This window comes from Balaenoptera borealis (assembly GCF_965194805.1).
Source record: "Balaenoptera borealis genome assembly, chromosome: 8".
NCBI lineage: Eukaryota > Metazoa > Chordata > Mammalia > Artiodactyla > Balaenopteridae > Balaenoptera > Balaenoptera borealis.
The window spans coordinates 110,589,837-110,608,227 of NC_138865.1; the positions used below are offsets into that span (position 1 = coordinate 110,589,837).

At 38.8% G+C, this 18,391-nt stretch overlaps 1 protein-coding gene across 9 annotated transcripts in view; it reads left to right on the forward strand.

Annotated features, from left to right (window-relative positions):
• RABGAP1 (RAB GTPase activating protein 1) overlaps positions 1–18,391 on the forward strand; it is a 158,251-nt gene that overhangs the window by 34,230 nt on the left and 105,630 nt on the right. For 7 of the 9 annotated variants that reach the window (XR_014247769.1, XM_082403258.1, XM_082403257.1 and 4 more), the window contains 2 exons: positions 14,585–14,819; positions 15,848–16,052. Coding sequence is in view for 8 of the 9 variants with exons in the window: in XM_082403258.1 (XP_082259384.1) it covers positions 14,585–14,819; positions 15,848–16,052 (440 nt within the window). In the remaining variant the exon portion in view is untranslated. Of the gene's footprint in view, positions 1–14,584; positions 14,853–15,847; positions 16,053–18,391 lie in introns of those variants that run through there. The other 2 variants (XM_082403262.1, XM_082403263.1) reach the window with 2 other exon arrangements.

Below are 18,391 nucleotides of genomic sequence, written 5' to 3' on the forward strand. Positions count from 1 at the left end.
AGCAAGAAGAGCAGGCTGTTTTAGTCCTGAAAGGGAGAGAATGTTAGCTTGGACTAGAGAGTGAATGGCCTGTGATTCAGGATATATTTTCAAGGTAGAGCTGATTGGTATTAAGGTGGGCAAATTAGATATGGGATTTGAGGCAGAGAGAAGTAAAGTTGCTTCCTAGATTTTGGCCTGAACTGTTAGGTATATGGTTTCGCCATTTAGTGAAATGGGCAAGTGATAGGAAGACCAGAATTGGGGCAGGGGACAGGGGAATCAAAGTCCTGTTTAGGACATATTAAATTTGAGATGACTATTAGGTGTCCATTTTTAGATGTCAGGTAGTTAGTTGCATGTATGAGACTGATGTTCAGGAGAGATTGTGGCTGACATCAACAGTATATAGATGGTATTCAAAGCTATGGGATTAGATGAAGCAACAAGGGAAAAGCAACAAATAACATAGAAGGGAATCCCCATAAGGTTACCAGCTGATTTTTCAGCAGAAACAGACAACTGTTTCAAGGATTTTTTGCTAACAAAGAGGAGCTGAAAAATAGAGAGGTACCTGAAGGGTGATATGGATTCCAGTGAGGGATTTTATGATACTTATATACTGATAAGAATTATTCAGTAAAGGGGGACATTGCTACTACAAAATGAGAGCAAAATCTTTGATTCAATTAGGGAAAAGGGTTTTGTGTGTATAAGTGGAAGGGTTAGCCTAGGAACAGTTTCTGAAATAGGAAGATAGCATAAGTGAGTACAGATGCAAATAGATCAGTCTTCTCTCCTTTTGGATTTGTTCCTGTCGAAAATTTTCTTGTTAATTTTTGAAGTACTGTTAGACTTATTCTTCCTGTTTCTAATTTGATGAACCATTTTCGGGAAATGGGAAGGCCCCTCAGGGCTTCTCCAGAGAACTTTTTGCTCAGTCTCATTTATCTTGTTCACCAAAAGGAGATAATTCTGTTTTGGAGTTTTTTTTAAATTAATTAATTAATTAATTAGTTTCTGGCTGTGTTGGGTCTTCATTGCTGTGCCCAGGCTTTCTCTAGTTGCGGCGAACAGGGGCTACTCTTCGTTGTGGTGTGCGGGCTTCTCATTGCAGTGGCTTCTCGTTGTGGAGCATGGGCTCTAGGCACGTGGGCTTCAGTCGTTGCTGGCACGTGGGCTCAATAGTTGTGGCTCGCAGGCTCTAGAGCGCAGGCTCAGTAGATGTGGCGCATGGGCTTTGTTGCTCTGCGGCATGTGGGATCTTCCCAGACCAGGGCTTGAACCCGTGTCCCCTGCATCGGCAGGTGGATTCTCAACTGTGCCACCAGGGAAGCCCCGATAATTCTGTTTTATAGACCAGGAAATTGAGCAACATGTTTTCCAAATTTAAAATGTTTCCTCTATGTATTTCCATGTAATTTCAGTACATCTACACAGCATATTGGTTTATTGGCTACAGAACTAGTAAGTGAAGATTAAAAATTATTGTTAAATCTGTGAGATCTGTCATCAGAAGAAAGTATAATAGGATATCTACAGATGTGTTGCCAGTGGTGCCCACACTTCTTTATGAAACTGTTCTTTCGACCCCTGGTAGATTTTAAAATTGCAGTGGAGTTAGAGGATACATTTGAAAGGTCTGTCACTCTTCCACCCCTGAAGTTCTAATTGAGTGTTTTGTTGAATATTCAGTTGACAGCTAGTAATCTACCAACTACTGTTAGGTACTGAGGATAAGAACTCCATTTTGGGAAATATGATGACTTAGAAAACCTAAAAATGTCTCGATACAAAATACTTAGGAAAGCTGGATGAAATATAATATATAACAAATACCCTTTTTTAAAAAAAATTTATTTATTTATTTATTTATTTATTTTTGGCTGTGTTGGGTCATTGCTGAGTGCTGGCTTTCTCTAGCTGGGGCGAGTGGGGGCTACTCTTTGTTGCGGCGCGCGGGCTTCTCGTTGCGGTGGCTCCTCTTTGTTGCAGAGCACGGGCTCTAGGTGCGTGGGCTTCAGTAGTTGTGGCACGAGGGCTCATTAGTTGTGGCTCACGGGCTTAGTTGCTCCGCAGCATGTGGGATCTTCCCGGACTAGGGCTCGAACCCGTGTCCCCTGCATTGGCGGGCGGATTCTTAACCACTGCGCCACCAGGGAAGTCCCAACAAATACCCTTTTAATTGTATAGCTGTATTCATAAATATGTAAAGAAAATCCCCAAGGAACGGAAGCAAAGAGGGAAATGAAAGCCAGAACTATATGTATGAGCTGACATTGGGCCTGCTCTGGGGGGAATTTGCTGTTCTTTATAACCAGTGGACTTGGGTTTTGATAGGTAAATTAGGTAAGAGATAAGGCCTTGGATTTTACAGAGAGAGGTTTTGGAACTGAGATTTCCTTATAAAGCACACTCAGGATACATCCTAACTTGAAAGGATATACTTGAAAAAATAATAATAGTAACCTGCCTACAGTCACAGGAAAAAAATAAGGAAGCTTCTCTGTCTTACCTTGGACACTGATTGGAGGGGAGTCTTGTTGAGTGTTTGTACCCATAGGCTTGCCTTCATGTATGTTTGGGGTTTTAATTTATACTACCTTCTTGTTCCTGGGTTAGTAATACTCTTGGGACACCTGACAGAATCAACTGTAAAACTATGGAGGGACATGTTTGCCACCCAGGCTGCATAGTATTCCCACAGGTAACTCTGATAAAGAATAGTGCACAATGCAAAATTTACAAAGAATGGGGCTTCCCTGATAGCACAGTGGTTAAGAATCCGCCTGCCAATGCAGGGAACACGGGTTCGAGCCCTGGTCTGGGAAGATCCCACATGTCGCGGAGCAACTAAGCCCATGCGCCACAACTACTGAGCCTGTGTTCTAGAGCTGGCGAGCCACAACTACTGAAGCCCACGTGCCTAGAGCCCGTGCTCCACAACAAGAGAAGCCACTGCAATGAGAAGCCCGCGCACCACAACAAAGAGTGGCCCCTGCTCCTCTCAACTAGAGAAAGCCCGTGCGCAGCAATGAAGACCCAGTGCAGCCAAAAATAAATAAATAAATAAAACAAACAAATTAAAAAAAAACTAACCTTTAAAAAAAAAAAATTTACAAAGGACAATTCACCATGAGCAACAGTTAGCAAACCCCCAGTAAGATCAAATCTCACCAAAACTTTGGCATCTGAATAATTAGCTGTAACCTTAAGATGGGTATGATTAAAATGACTAAAGATTTAAAGAAAATTTTGGAAACGTTAGAAAATAACATTACAAAAGATTTTAATATACCAAGCAAACTAAAAATAGAACTTCCACAAGTGAAAATTAGACCCAGTGAAATTAAAGGTGCAACAGATATATTACCTACAAAATAAGTCTGAGGAAATTACTCAGAAAATAACATTGAAAGATGATAAAATATGAAAAAGCAATTAAGAAACATGGAGACTAGGATGCGAAGGACCAACATGTACCTAAATGTTCCTTAAGAATTGAATGAGGGAGGGGGGACCACTGACGGGCTTCCACTGCAGGGGTCACGGGTTGGATTCCTGGTCGGGGAACTAAGATCCTGCGTGCCGCGCAGCGCAACCAAAAAAAAAAAAAAGAATGAGAGAGAAGGAAATTGGTATAATAGCTGAATATCTTCCGAAAGTGATAAAGGATATAAACCCTCAGCTTAAAAAAACAAAATGAGTCCCAACCAGGATGACAGTGAAAGTGTAGAACATCACAGCCAAAGAGTAGTTCTTAAAAGGCTGAATGAGAATCAAGATGAATAGGACATAGTTCATGTTCTCAAGATGCTTATAGCTTAGGGTAGATGACACTTGTTAAAAATGTTGTTGCAGTCATTTCTACTAGTCTTTGCTTTGTAACAAACTAACTCAGATTTGAAAAACTATTATTTCTCATGATTTTATGGATTGACTGGGTAGTTTTGCTGGTCTTGCTTAGGCTCATACAACTTCATTCAGCTGGTGCGTTGGCTGGGGACTGGGCTTGACCTTGTCTCTCTTTCCATGTGGTTTTCAACTTAGGCTTCTTCACAGCATGGTGGTCTTAGGGCAGACGTGAAAGCTGCAAGACCTCTTTTAAGGCTAAGGCTTATAAGTTACATGGTGTCACTTCTACCACATTCTGTTGTAGAAAAGCAAGTCACAACGCCAGCCCAGATTCATGGGTTTAGAGAAATAGACTATATCTCTTGATGGAGGAGCTGTAGAGATTTTGTGGCCATAGTTAATTTTCAACATGAGTATAATTAGATCAGTGCTATGATAGAGGTTAACGAAAGGATGCTATAGAACAGAGCAGGTAGAAACTTATCTCAGCTTGGGGGAGGAGTCAGGGGGAAGGCTTCTCAGAGAGGATAATGCTTCAGTTAAACCCTTTAAAGGAAAGCTTTATGTGATGGTGTAGTTATAAAAAACACAGGTATTTTTCTTTATGAAATGTTTTGACAACTCACATCAAAATCTGAGAATTTTCCATAAGTTCAGAACGTGTTGCATTTTCTCTGCCTCACTTCCCTGGTGTGGGAATCTTACACCCTTTAGCTCTTAGCCAAAGATACTCTTTTTTTTTTTTTTTTTTAATTTATTTATTTTTAAATTTAAAAAAAAAATTTATTTATTTATTTATTTATGGCTGTGTTAGGTCTTCATTTCTGTGCGAGGGCTTTCTCTAGTTGTGGCAAGTGGGGGCCGCTCTTCATCGCGGTGCGCGGGCCTCTCACTATCGCGGCCTCTCTTGTTGCGGAGCACAGGCTCCAGACGCGCAGGCTCAGCAATTGTGGCTCACGGGCCCAGCTGCTCCGTGGCATGTGGGATCTTCCCAGACCAGGGTTTGAACCCGTGTCCCCTGCATTAGCAGGCAGACTCTCAACCACTGCGCCACCAGGGAAGCCCCAAAGATACTCTTTAAATGCTGGTTGGGGTACATTGATGAGATAGTACTGCTGAGGCAGAAAGTTCAGTTAGAGGATTTTTTAAGCTTTTTAATCTTCATAGAGTTTTCTTCTTGAAAAACCCAGCTGACATTATTTTGGTTGAAAAAAGTTGCCAGGCTTTATTAAAGTAGTTAGCAGATACAGAAGTCACTCCTTCTCACTTAGTACTGCCTAAACTAATCTTCTGACTCAGTTTCTGAAATTATATTGGAGTCAGTTGCTCTTGTCCTCTAAAATGCAGATCTTTTATTCAAGCAAAGTTAGTGAACCATGAACACACAGTTTAATTAAGGGGATCAGAGTGGTGGCGGGGGAGACACTTAAGTAAATATGTCATCATGACAAAATTCATCAATTGCTGGAATATAGATATGAGCAGAATTATATGAGAACATAATTGTTGCCTGAAGAAGAAAAGAAAGGTTTTCATAGAGTAGGTAACAATTCAGCAGAACATTAAAGAGTCATTAAGAATTTCCCAAAGAAGAGAGTCTGTGATATGTGGAAAGATCAAGAGGCTTGAAAGAGCCTGGAGTCGGGACCACTGCATGCAGTAGAAATGAATGTGCTTGCTTTTCTTTTTCTCCCAAGATGCGAATAGCTTTTTTGTCATTTTTTTCTGTAATTATAAAAATAATATATGCTTGATTTAGAAAATTCAGACAATAAGAAAAGTAAGTAAAACCTAGCCATAATCCCATTATTTAGCAAAACATTCATAAGTATTTTGGGTCCTTCTTCAATTGACATTTTTTTTGGTTTTTTTTTGGCTGCGTTGGGTCTTCGTTGCTGCGCACGGGCTTTCTCGAGTTGCAGCGAGCAGGGGCTACTCTTCGTTGTGCTGTGCAGGCTTCTCATTGCGGTGGCTTCTCTTGTTGCGGAGCACGGGCTCTAGGCGCGCAGGCTTCAGTAGTTGCAGCACGTGGATTCAGTAGTTGCAGCACGCAGGCTTCAGTAGTTTGCGGCACATGGGCTCAGTAGTTGCATCGTGCGGGCTCTAGGGCGTACAGGCTCAGTAGTTGTGGTGCATGGGCTTAGTTGCTCCGCAGCATGTGGAATCTTCCTGGACCAGGGATCGAACCCATGTCCTCTGCATTGGCAGGCAGATTCTTAACCAGTGAGCCACCAGGGAAGTCCCAGTTGACTTTTAAAGATGAATTCACAAGGTTCTGTTCCTTTCCCTTTTTAAATTAATGTTAATAATTCCTAATGGTAATTTTAGTTTGTTTTTCTGGTCTTTATTTTACATAGTAAGATAAAGAGATGGATTTTCAGAATAACTGCGGTTTATAAATGAGGCACAAAGTGATTTAGTGATTTATCAAAGATCACAGAAAGAATCTGTGAGTGCCTTTGAGATTAGTTACTATACTTTCCAGTATCCAAATTGGGCTTCTGATTCTTCTGTGCCTTGCTTTCTTTTTTTTTTTTTAATTTTTATTTATTTTATTTTTGGCTACATTGGGTCTTCATTGCTGCACGCGGGCTTTTCTCTGGTTGCGGCGAGTGGGGGCTACTCTTCGTTGCGGTGCGCAGGCTTCTCATTGTGGTGGCTTCTCTTGTTGTGGAGCATGGGCTCTAGGCGCGTGGGCTTCAGTAGTTGTCGTGGCTCAGTAGTCGTGGCTCACGGACTCTAGAGTGCAGGCTCAGTAGTTGTGGCAGGCTCAGTAGTTGTGGCACACGGGCTTAGTTGTCCCACGGCATGTGGGATCTTCTGGACCAGGGCTCGAACCCATGTCCCTTGCATTGGCAGGCGGATTCTTAACCACTGCGCCACCAGGGAAGCCCTGTGCCTTGCTTTCTGATAAGATGAGATTTATATACTTGTTTTGAAATGGCTCAGCTCTTACCCTGAAGCTGAGTAAAATTACTTAGTTTGAACCATTTTCATTTGTATTTTCACTGCAGTATGACACAAGTAGTGGGAACTGTAGATCATCAGGAATTTATCTTTAGTTTTCTGATTGTGGATTTTTCTAGCACACACTTTCATTTCCTAAGCATGCTTTCTTGAAGACATAAAATCTGTACTGGAAAAGCATCTCAAACTGCCTAAAGTAGCTTTGTATAACTGGTAAATCAAGTAGCGCCTAGTTGGTATTGTTGCAGTGAAGGGAAACAGGAGCTATAAAGTTAGAAGCAGAAAATTAAGACCAGGAAATGACTGGATATTGCCTTTGGAACATTTTGTCCTTTGATTCTATAAATGCAGTTTTGCTCTCAAGGAAATGGGCTTGTAGCCAATTCTACCATTCAAGTTATTACTTTTTTTTTTAATGCATTTTAAATTTATTTATTTATTTATTTTTGGCTGTGTTGGGTCTTCGTTTCTGTGCGAGGGCTTTCTCTAGTTGCGGTGAGCAGGGGCCACTCTTCATCGCGGTCCGCGGGCCTCTCACTGTCGTGGCCTCTCTTGTTGCGGAGCACAAGCTCCAGACGTGCAGGCTCAGTAGTTGTGGCTCACGGGCCTAGTTGCTCCGTGGCATGTGGGATCTTCCCAGACCAAGGCTCGAACCCGTGTCCCCTGCATTGGCAGGCAGACTCTGAACCACTGCGCCACCAGGGAAGCCCCCAAGTTATTACTTTTATTTGATATTATTTAGGAAGGACAGATGTTATTCCAGTAATGCTTCTTTTGCACATAAATAGTGGGTGTGTTCTTAGTTTTCTTTGGACCAAGGAAAGTGGAAGAACTACTTTTTTTTAAGTTATTATTTGTTTTTTTAACTTCACCTCCAGTAGGTGGACCAGAGTTTATTTAGAAATAGTTGAAAGTTGGGTAGGGAGATATTAATCAGATGCTTACTAGTTGGCAGGTACTGAGATGTGGGAAATGAGACAATCCCTATAAAAATCACATGATTCAGTGCCTGCCTATAACGTAAATAATAAGTGTCCAGTGATCATATTACTGAATCGTTGAACCATGACAATCTTGTGAGATAGGTATTAACATTCTCATTTATTTATTTATTTGGCTGCTCTGGGTCTTCGTTGCTGAGTGCGGGCTTTCTCTAGTTGCGGTGAGCAGGGGCTGCTCTTCATTGCAGTGCGCGGACTTCTCGTTGTGGTCGCTTCTCTTGTTGCGGAGCATGGGCTCTGGGCGCGTGGGCTTCAGTAGTCGCAGCACGTGGGCTCAGTAGTTGCGGCATGTGGGCTTCAGTAGTTGTGGCGAACGGGCTTAACTGCTCCGCGGCATGTGGGATCTTCCTGGACCAGGGATCGAACCCGTGTCCCCTGCATTGGCAGGTGGATTCTTAACCACTGTGCCACTGGGGAAGTCCAACATTCTCATTTTAGAGATGAGACAGTTGTGGCTTCTAGAGGTTAATTTGTCCATAGCCAATAGAGTTAGTGTTAGAGGCATGTCCCCATCTCAGATCTGTCTTATTGTGGAGCCCAAGTAGGACTACTAAGTACAGTTGCATAAACTACACTGTGCAATCCCAGGGGGGTGCTGTTCACATAGTCTGTGATGTGAATGGTGCCCCCTGGAGTTGTGCCACAAGCCAACTCTTGTTCCAGTTGTGTTTTTTGTTTTTGTTTTGTTTACCACTACTCTACTTTGTAAGTAGAATTATGAATAAATCATTCACTGAACAGTCTCTGTCCTTGCAAACATTCATGTCTGTGTTTGGCTATTTAATGTTTTTTTTTTCTTCTCAATTCAGGACTATTTTAAAGAACTCTCCCCTCTTCTTCTTAAAGATTACGTGGAGATGAACACAAATCTAAATATGATTCTTAGTTGTATTATCCATATATATCGGCTTTGCTTTTTTATTTTTATATTTGGGCTAAATTAAGTTAGAAGTCTTTTTTGGACTTCAAAATAAAGATAATTGTTTGTGTCTTGTAGCATGCTATTTGGTCCTGCCCAGTATTCTTATGGTAAATGTTAAACTTTAATGACACTCATAAAATGTTAAGGTTTAATGACACTTTAATGACAGTCATAATAGGAAATGGTATTTGTTTTTTTATTTTTAAGTAGTTAACAAAGCTAAAATAAATCTTTCAGATTTCCTTTTCTAGCACTAAACCAAAATCTGTAGAATACCCAATATCCAAATTGTATAAAAGAATACTTTGGCTTTTATTCTTGGCATTTATAAAATTCAGTTCATTAAACATGTATTGTAAATATATCCTGTACCCGCAGCTACCCGAAGCTTTGGGAATATAAAGATAATTGAAGAAACGGTCTCTACTATCTATTAATGCCCAGTCTGGTTGGAGAGGCCCACTAAGCAAATATTCTCTAAAACAAGTAGCAATGCTGGAATAAACAAGTATGCTAATATTTTGGTAGCACTCTCTAAGGAGGGAGTGATTAAACCTAATATATCAGGCTTAAGATCTCTCAGAGGAGGTAACAGAATTTAAGCTTAGTCTTTAAGAGTAGAAAGGCAAAGGAGAGGAAGGTTTTCCAGGAAAGGGAACGGTCTGTGCAAAGTCTAGATGTTTGAAGGTTTATGGTGTGTCTTGGGGAGTTTGAGTAGTTTGATGTGACAGATAAGAGATGGAAAAGTAAATTGGGCAGAGTTGTGAGAAACTCATAGAACATAGTAATGAATATGGGCATTATCTTATGGACATTGAGGAAGCATGGGAGGGTATAAAAATAAGGCAGTGCTTGATCAGAACTAAGATTTGCACTTGTAATTTAAATGGCCATATGAATGATAGATCAGAGGGGAGTGAGAAAGAAGGGAGGGAAACTACTACCTTTCCAGTAGGCTTATGTAAAATGAAAGAGATTCCTATGGTGTTAGCTATGCAGAGAGACAGAAGGAAAAAAATGGGCAGTTGAGCAAGGATCAGTAGGATTTGTGAGTAGTGTGGAAATGAGAGGAGTGAAGGATGACTGTAATCCTTCATTTGGTAACTGAGTGGAAAGTAGTGCAATTCATTAATTTTTTTTTAAAAGATACAGGAAGAGAATTAGAGTTAAGTTTTGACAGTAAGTTTGGAGTATCTAGCTGAAGGTGTCTGTCCATTAGACAGGGAGGGGTTGTAGATGTATATTAGGGATTGTTTATGTATCGTTGGGATTGGATGAAATGGCACAGGAGAATCTGTAAAATGAAGTTATTGCCAAAAACAGAATCCTGGACGAACACCTTTTGAGGGGCATGTAGGGAAAAGCAACAGTTGTGTTCTCAAATTGCATCTTTCATAGAAACCATAATTTTTTTCTATTTAAAAAAAATAGCCTTTTTTAAAAGAGCAGTTTTAGATTCACAGCAAAATTGAGAGGAAGGTACAGAGATTTCCCATATAACCTCTGCCCCCACACATGCATAGCCTCTCCCACTATCAATATCCCCTTTCTAGTTTAAGTCTATTGAGGTAAAATTTACACACAGTAAAATACAGCCCTTTTAGGTATACAATTCTATGAACTTTAATGAATGTAAACTCTTACATAGTCACCACGACCACCACAGTCAAGATACAGAATATTTTCATTACTCCAGAAAGTCCCTTTATAGTTCTTTTTAGTCATTCATCTTTCCCCTTCCCAGCCTGTGTCAATCAGTGATCTGATTTCTGTCTCTATAGTTTTGCCTTTTCCGGAATGCCATGTAAATTGAATCATACAGTATATAGCCTTTTGTGTCCACTTCTTTTACTTAGAATAATGCTTTTGAGATTTATCCATGTTATTTTAGTATCAGTGGCAGTTTGTTTATCCATTCACCAGCTGATAAACATTTACTTTGTATTCAGTTTTTGACAATTATGAATAATGCTGCTATAAACATTCACAGACAGGTCTTTGTATAGACATGTATTTTTATTTTTCTTGGGTAAACATCTAGGAGTGAGTCATAGATAAGTGTATGTTTAACTTTATAAAATTTACATAAAGTGACTGTACCATTTTGTATTCCCACCGGCAGTGTATGAGAGTTTTTCAGTTGCTCCACATTCTTGCCAGCCCTTGGTATTTTCAGGATTGTTTTGTTTTTAATTTTAGCCATTCTTATAGGTGTATAGCGGCATCCTATTGTGGTTTCAGTTTCCCTAATGGTTAATGATACCGAGTTTCTTTCAAATGCTTGCATTGTTTTCTTGGGTGAAATGCCCTTTTTTAAAATTGGGTTGCTTGTTTTATTATTGAGTTATAAGAATTCTGTGTATATTTTGGATATAATTCCTTCATCAGGCATATGATTTGTAAATATTTTCTTGCAGTCTGCGGCTTGTCTTTTCATTCTGTGAACAGTGTCTTCCGAGCAGCAGTTTCTAGTTTAATAAAGTGCACTTCAGTTTTTTCTTTTATGCATACTTCTTGTGTCCTAAGAAATCTTTGTGCCCCAAGATTACAAAGACTTTTTCCTGTGTTTTCTTCTGTAAATATTATAGTTTTAGGATTTACATTTAGATCTGCAATGCATTTTGCATTAATTTTGTATGTGACGTAAAGAGATTGATGTTTTTGCATATGTATGATGTCAAGTTAATTGTTCCACCACCATTTGTTTTATTACCTTTCTCTGTTGAATTATCTGGCCAACTTTGTTGAAACCAATTGGCCATGTATGTGTGGGTCTATTTCTGGATTCTGTTTTGTTTCCTTGGTCTGTATTATCTGTCCTTTCACTAATACCGTGTCTTGATTACTTTACCTGCAACTACCTTTATTTTAGAGATCATCGTGGTATCTGTTAGGAATGCTGTTGGCAGCAAGGAACAGAAAGCCCTGCTAATAATGAGTTTATTTTTGTTATAAGAAGTCAGAGACAAGCAGTTGCTGGTTTAAGCTGTTCATTTATACGAGGGGTTAGCAAACTATAGCCTGCTGGCCTAATCTGGCCTGCCACCTGTTTTGTAAATCACCTGTGGAGGTTCTTAAAAATGCATATGCCAAGGCTTTATCTCTGAGACTGATTTAGTTGCTAGGGTAGGAGGTGAGGGGATAGAGGGAGGATCAGGTGTTTTAATTTTAACATGCTCCCTGGTGATATTGGTAATTGTGTTGTTTAGTCATGGTTAAGAACCATTAATCTAAGGTTGGTTCTTAGAGTGTGGTCTCCAGACTAGCAGCATCACCATCTCCTGGAAACTTTTTAAAAATTCAAATTATCAGGCCCATCCCAGCCTTACTGAATGGGAATTCTTGTTAGGGCCCAACAGATTGTGTTTCAACAAGTTCACCAGGTGATTCTGAGGCATGCCAAAGCTTGAGAACCTTGAAAAGCATTGCTGAGTGTTTCCCAGATAAGCCTAGGGAAGATTAATTGACTGTCTTTTAAAAAACAAAAAACTTAATTGAGATAAGTATTAAATTATGTGCAGATAGTTAAGTTTGAAATTGGATTGAAGGTGCACAAATGATCTAACATGGTAAGTGCTGAGTACTGTATTGGACCTAATTATTCAAAGCATAAGTTAGGTTGCTATTTTTAAGCAGCTTTTAAAAATCATTTTTGTGTGTGTGCATTACTTTTTCCTACCCTTTAAGGAAGAGTTAAGGAAATAGAAGGCAGTTCTTACGTTTATAGACTTTATAAACAAGGGAAGAATGCAGATAAACATGTATAAACACAAAAGACAAACATATAAACATGCTTCTTTCAGGGTTTGTGATATATTTTGTGAATATATTACAGTGGAGGTAGCCTATCCAAAAGAAAACTTGAGTTTATTTAGCCTATATACCAAAGAAAAAACAGTACCTCATAGCATGTAAAATATGTCTTCAGTTTAGTTTGCTCTTTAATGGTAACCTTCGCAGTTATAATTACTAATTGCTTAAACGTGGAGTCTAATATCTTTTCTTCATCTGTTTTTAGGGAGCTGTAAATATCCTACTTATGTTATTTCTCCTTCCACTTGGACAATGGTTTAGATTCAATTAGGCTATCTTTTATTTCCTGCAGGTGATTCCTGCAGTATTTCTTATCCAGTTCTGAAAAAATAAGAGGTTAATTAGAACTAAGCTCTAGTTTGTTTTCTAGGTGCTTTAAAAAACTTTTGAAAGCAGAACTTCTGAAAAAAGAAATTTGATTACACTTGTGATGTATAAGATCAGGCATAACAAAGAGTTAAACTTATTTGACTGAATTGTAGTTCCAGTAGCAGTTAACTCTGAATATAAAAGGAAGTTCACAAAAACAGATGCTGTCATTGAAACCAGAGACTGAACACCTCTCCGGCCCTTATTTCCAAGGCAAGAATAGCTGACATGTTAGAATTTCCTTGGGAAAATGTAGCAAAAAAGACTTTAGACTGTTTCTCAATCATAGTTTACAGCCAAAGGGACTTGAATTTTATAGAGTTACAAAAGATGATTGAACTGGGTTCCTTAGTAGTCCAGAGTACCTCTGTTATTGGAATTTTGCTTCCTGTGTCTTAATTTTACTGGGAAGACCTCATTGTCTTTAACAATCTCATAGCCCCACCCATTTTAACTTTTTGTCAGGTTTTGGTCTTCAGAAACCCTCCTAAATCAGCACACGTTTTTTTCATCATGATTTCCTTTTCCTAAATTAATTCTCTTGTTAATTTTTCTAGTATTTCTTGAATAAGCATTTGGTGACAATACTGGGTTTTGTCACTTGTGGTTTTCCTTAGCGTTGGGCAGTCTCCACTTGATTTTGCACTTGTTTACTTCCTTGTTGAGCAACTAATAATAAACCATCATGACTCTAGAAAAATACTTGACATTGAAATGGAATGCTTCTGTTCCTCAGGGTCATTTTATACGTGCATCTCCCCAGCTTTATTCAAATGTCTCAGCACTTTAAGAACTATTTATGTCAGAGAAGTCTCCCTCAGAAATACAGGAGACTTACTTATAGCAAGGGTGGTAAAAATGCATGTGATGGTTTATTACCTAATAAGTATGTTTCTACTGATAATTTTTGGAAGCAAACACATTTTCCCTTTTCCTTAAGCATAAGAGAAGCTTCTCGTCTTTTTTTAAAAAAATTAATTAATTAATTTACTTTTGGCTGTGTTGGGTCTTTGTTGCTGCGCGTGGGCTTTCTCTGGTTGTGGCGAGCAGGGGGGCTACTCTTCATTGTGGTGCATGGGCTTCTCATTGTGGTGGCTTCTCTTGTTGCGGAGCACGGGCTCTAGGCGCGCGGGCTTCAGTAGTTGTGGCATGCAGGCTCAGTAGTTGTGGCTTGCGGGCTCTAGAGCACAGGCTCAGTAGTTGTGGCGCAGGGGCTTAATTGCTCCGCGGCATGTGGGATCTTCCTGGACCAGGGCTCGAACCCGTGTCCCCTCCATTGGCAGGCGGATTCTTAACCACTGCGCCACCAGGTAAGTCCGAGAAGCTTCTCCTCTTAACAAGCTTTATTTCTCATCAGACAAGTAAAATTACAAATATTTTAGTTGTTATTAGTTTAGGACACTGTAGAAAACTTTTAATAAAATTGACAGACTATCACATATATTTCTGGGTATTAGTCTCAAATTCACTATACACTTTTTCATGAAAAACTGTATGAATTAAGAGAGCAGCTGCAGCTCTTATTTATTATAGATCTTGATTTATTCTGTTTTTTAAAGACATTCAGAAGATATCTATGTATCAAAAGAATTGCTGATGATTTTCTCTAGATGTGGACCCATTTAAATCAGTACTGGCCTCTCTCATTTTGCTGATTGCATATACTTGTGACCCTTAGATTATAGGGAATGGAAGTGAACAGCAGCTGCAAAAAGAGCTAGCAGATGTGCTGATGGATCCTCCAATGGACGACCAGCCAGGGGACAAGGAGCTTGTGGAAAGGTCACAATTGGATGGCGAAGGAGATGGGCCTCTTTCTAATCAACTCTCAGCTTCATCCACCATTAACCCTGTGTCGTTAGTAGGGCTCCAGAAACCAGAGATGAGCCTGCCAGTGAAACCTGGACAAGGAGGTTAGGATTGCTGCATTGCTTGCATAACTGAAGGTTATTGTTTTTAATATTTGAGTGTCCATTCTGTACTAGGTTTGATTCAGAGCAAGCAAAAACCATTATCTATGTTCTCTAGAATCTTCAGATTCTAGATTTAGGGGGATGTGAGAGGAGTAAATATATGTACTATTCTGATTTCCCTTTAAGTGTATGTCATTTTTTAAAAAATTTTTATTGGGATAGAGTTGATTTACAATGTTTTAGTTTCAGGTGTGCAGCAAAGTGAATCAGTTATACATATACATATGTCCACTCTAAATGTATGTCATTTATACCAAAGAAAGAGAAACAGTAGCTATAAGACATTGAGGGAGTCTTAGAGTATTTAAGGATCTTTTTTCAGGAAAGAAGGAATTTGAGTATAGTGTTGGAGAAATAGAGGAATAATGCTTGGTGAAGAGCTGTTTGCCCCAGGCCTTTATAGCTTGGCGGGAATAGTTGTCAAGTTGAAAAAAGGGAGCTGAAAGACGTAGCAAGGAAGGAGAAAAAAGGCAATTATAAAGGCTCATTGGGGAAAGTAGGGTGTTAAAACTAAAGATGTTTATTGGGAAAGGGAAAGCAAGGGGACTGAGAGAACATGATAGAGTAGCTACGATGATGAATGAGAAAAATAATTATAACAGCAGATCAGAAAGAAGACAGAGATAGGATTTTTCAGGGTGGTAAAATACTAAATGTATTTTTGACCTAAATGTAAATTACAAAGTCAAAACAAATTAGAAGAGTCAGAAAGGTAAATCAGATCTGAGTCTCAGGTCACCTTTTAGATTTGGGATTGAGACTACAGCCATACCTAAAAATTTTAGTGTTGGTGACAGAGTTCTGGTGTGAGATTTCTGGCTTTAATGGGCATTTCTTCTGGGGTAATGGCATATTCTCTCATTAGTATTTAATTTTAGAACCTAAATGTAACTTGTAGATTTTTACTTGATATTCATGTCAACAAAATATCAAAATGAAAATAATCACCTCCTTATTGTTTCTTTCAGATTCTGAAGGGTCAAGTCCTTTCACACCAGTGGCTGATGAGGACAGTGTAGTTTTCAGCAAACTAACTTATTTAGGCTGTGCCTCAGTAAATGCTCCCAGGAGTGAAGTGGAAGCCTTAAGAATGATGTCCATCTTAAGGGGCCAGTGTCAGATTTCACTAGATGTAACCCTGTCAGTGCCGAACGTATCTGAAGGAACTGTGAGGTGAGACCAGCTTCTTGAAATGTTTGTATTCAATAACATTTGATCAGATTTCTGACCTATAGTTTTAGAAAGAAGCAATAGTGAACAAAATCTGTAATTATTTTATTCATGCAATGTTTAATTCATCTGGCACTTAGTTATCACGTCTTCCAAGGATTGTGACCTTTATGAAACATAGTCACTTGTTTGAACAGTTTTTTATACTCTTCGCCACCCCAATTCTGTGTAGCACATTAGAAATTTAAATGTTTGGGGGATTATTGAAACATGTTGACCTAAGAGTCTGCCTAACAATTTATATTTTTCATGTGCCCCCAGTACAAATACTAGCTTGACACATTAGTTCAATATGAGATTTCATGCTGACTTTGGAAGTTACAGAAACCTGTTGGTAAATATTAACTATTCCAGTACAGTTCCTAAATTTTTAAGATGAGGAAACTGAGGCCCAGAAAAGTCTCTCGAAATGGCTATTGTTTATACTAACTGAAACAGATAACAGTGATTAAAGGTAGCCAGTCAGATATCTATATTAGCTAGCTAAATACAAAACTCTAATAATGAGTTGAACAGAACTGAAATAAAATAACTTTTTCTTTATTATAAAAAATGCATACTTATTTCAGAAAAATCAGAGGACACAAACAAGCAAAAATTTAGGAAAATACTCTTTTTTTAATTTAATTTTTTTTATTGAAGTATAGTTGATTTACAATTTGCCAATCTGCTGTACAGCAAAGTGACTCAGTTATACACATATAGACATTCTTTTTTTTAAATATTTTTTTCCAGTATGGTTTATCACAGGATATTGACTATAGTTCCCTGTGCTACACAGTAGGACCTTGTTGTTTATTTATCCTATTATATAATAGTTTACACCTGCTAATCCCACACTCCCAGTCCTTCCCTCCCTCACCCCCCTCCCCCTTGGCAACCACAAGTCTGCTCTCTATGTCTATGAGTCTGTTCCTGTTTTGTAGATAGGTTCATTTGTGCCATATTTTAGATTAGGAAAATATTCTTAATTCTACTCTCCCGTTGGTAAATAACAGTTAACATCTTGGTTTATTAAGACCCTTTGCGTGTAGTTGTATGTGTATATGTTTGTGTATGTGTGTATATACCTACATATATGTGCAAGTATAATTACAGAACTTAGAATCAACATTTTTAACAACAGTGGAATAATATAATACATACCATCTTGTAACATGCTTTCCTCACTTAGTTTTTTATATTGTGAATCTCTTTCCATATCAATAAATATGCTTAAAAATTTTAACTTATGATGGTACGTGATGGGCTATTCAGAAATAACCAATCTCTAATGTTACATATTTTAGTTGTTTTAATGAGAAAAGTACTACTAATAATAGCTAATATTAAACTTTTATTATATGAGCATGTAAGTGCTTTACCTGTAATTTTCTTATAAATTGTTTTTTAGCTAAATTTTTATGTATTTTTGTATTTCCTTAGATTCAATTCCTAGAAAGTAGACTTATTGGGTCAAAGATTTGCCCATTTTTATGGGGCTTGATACATTGCCAAATAGCCATCTAGAAATATTGATCTAGTTCGTACGTTTATCAGCAGTGTATGAGAGTATCTGTTTCTCCACCCTCAAGCATTTTGGATTTTTATGGTAGTAGAGTTGTAGCTGTATATGGTTAGCAGTAGTAGTAAGTTAATTAATATTCCAGTTATCTGCATATGTAATTCTTCTCTTGAGTATTTAAAAAACTATTTCACAAAGACTCACAAATACTAATTTTAGTTGTATTTATTAATGTGAAACTTAATAAAATTTTTTTAGCACTCATTTTTTTTTTTGTAATAAAGTTTATTTCTTTTTCTTTGGCTGCACTGCAGCTTCTGGGATCTTAGTTCCCTGACCAGGCCACCTCAGTGAAATCGCTAATTCCTAACCACTGGACCATCAGGGAATTCCTTAGCACTCTTTTTTTTTTTTTTTTAAATAGAGGATATCATGGCCAGCTGATTCTTTTTTTTAATTTATTTTTTATTTATTTATGGCTGTGTTGGGTCTTCGTTTCTGTGCGAGGGCTTTCTCTAGTTGTGGCAAGTGGGGGCCACTCTTCATCGCGGTGCGCGGGCCTCTCATTATCGCGGCCTCTTGTTGCGGAGCACAGGCTCCAGACGCGCAGGCTCAGTAACTGTGGCTCACGGGCCTAGTTGCTCCGCGGCCTGTGGGATCTTCCCAGACCAGGGCTCGAACCCGTGTCCCCTGCATTGGCAGGCAGACTCTCAACTACTGCGCCACCAGGGAAGCCCTAGCACTCATTTTTATATGCTTCTTAGTCAATAGTCATTCC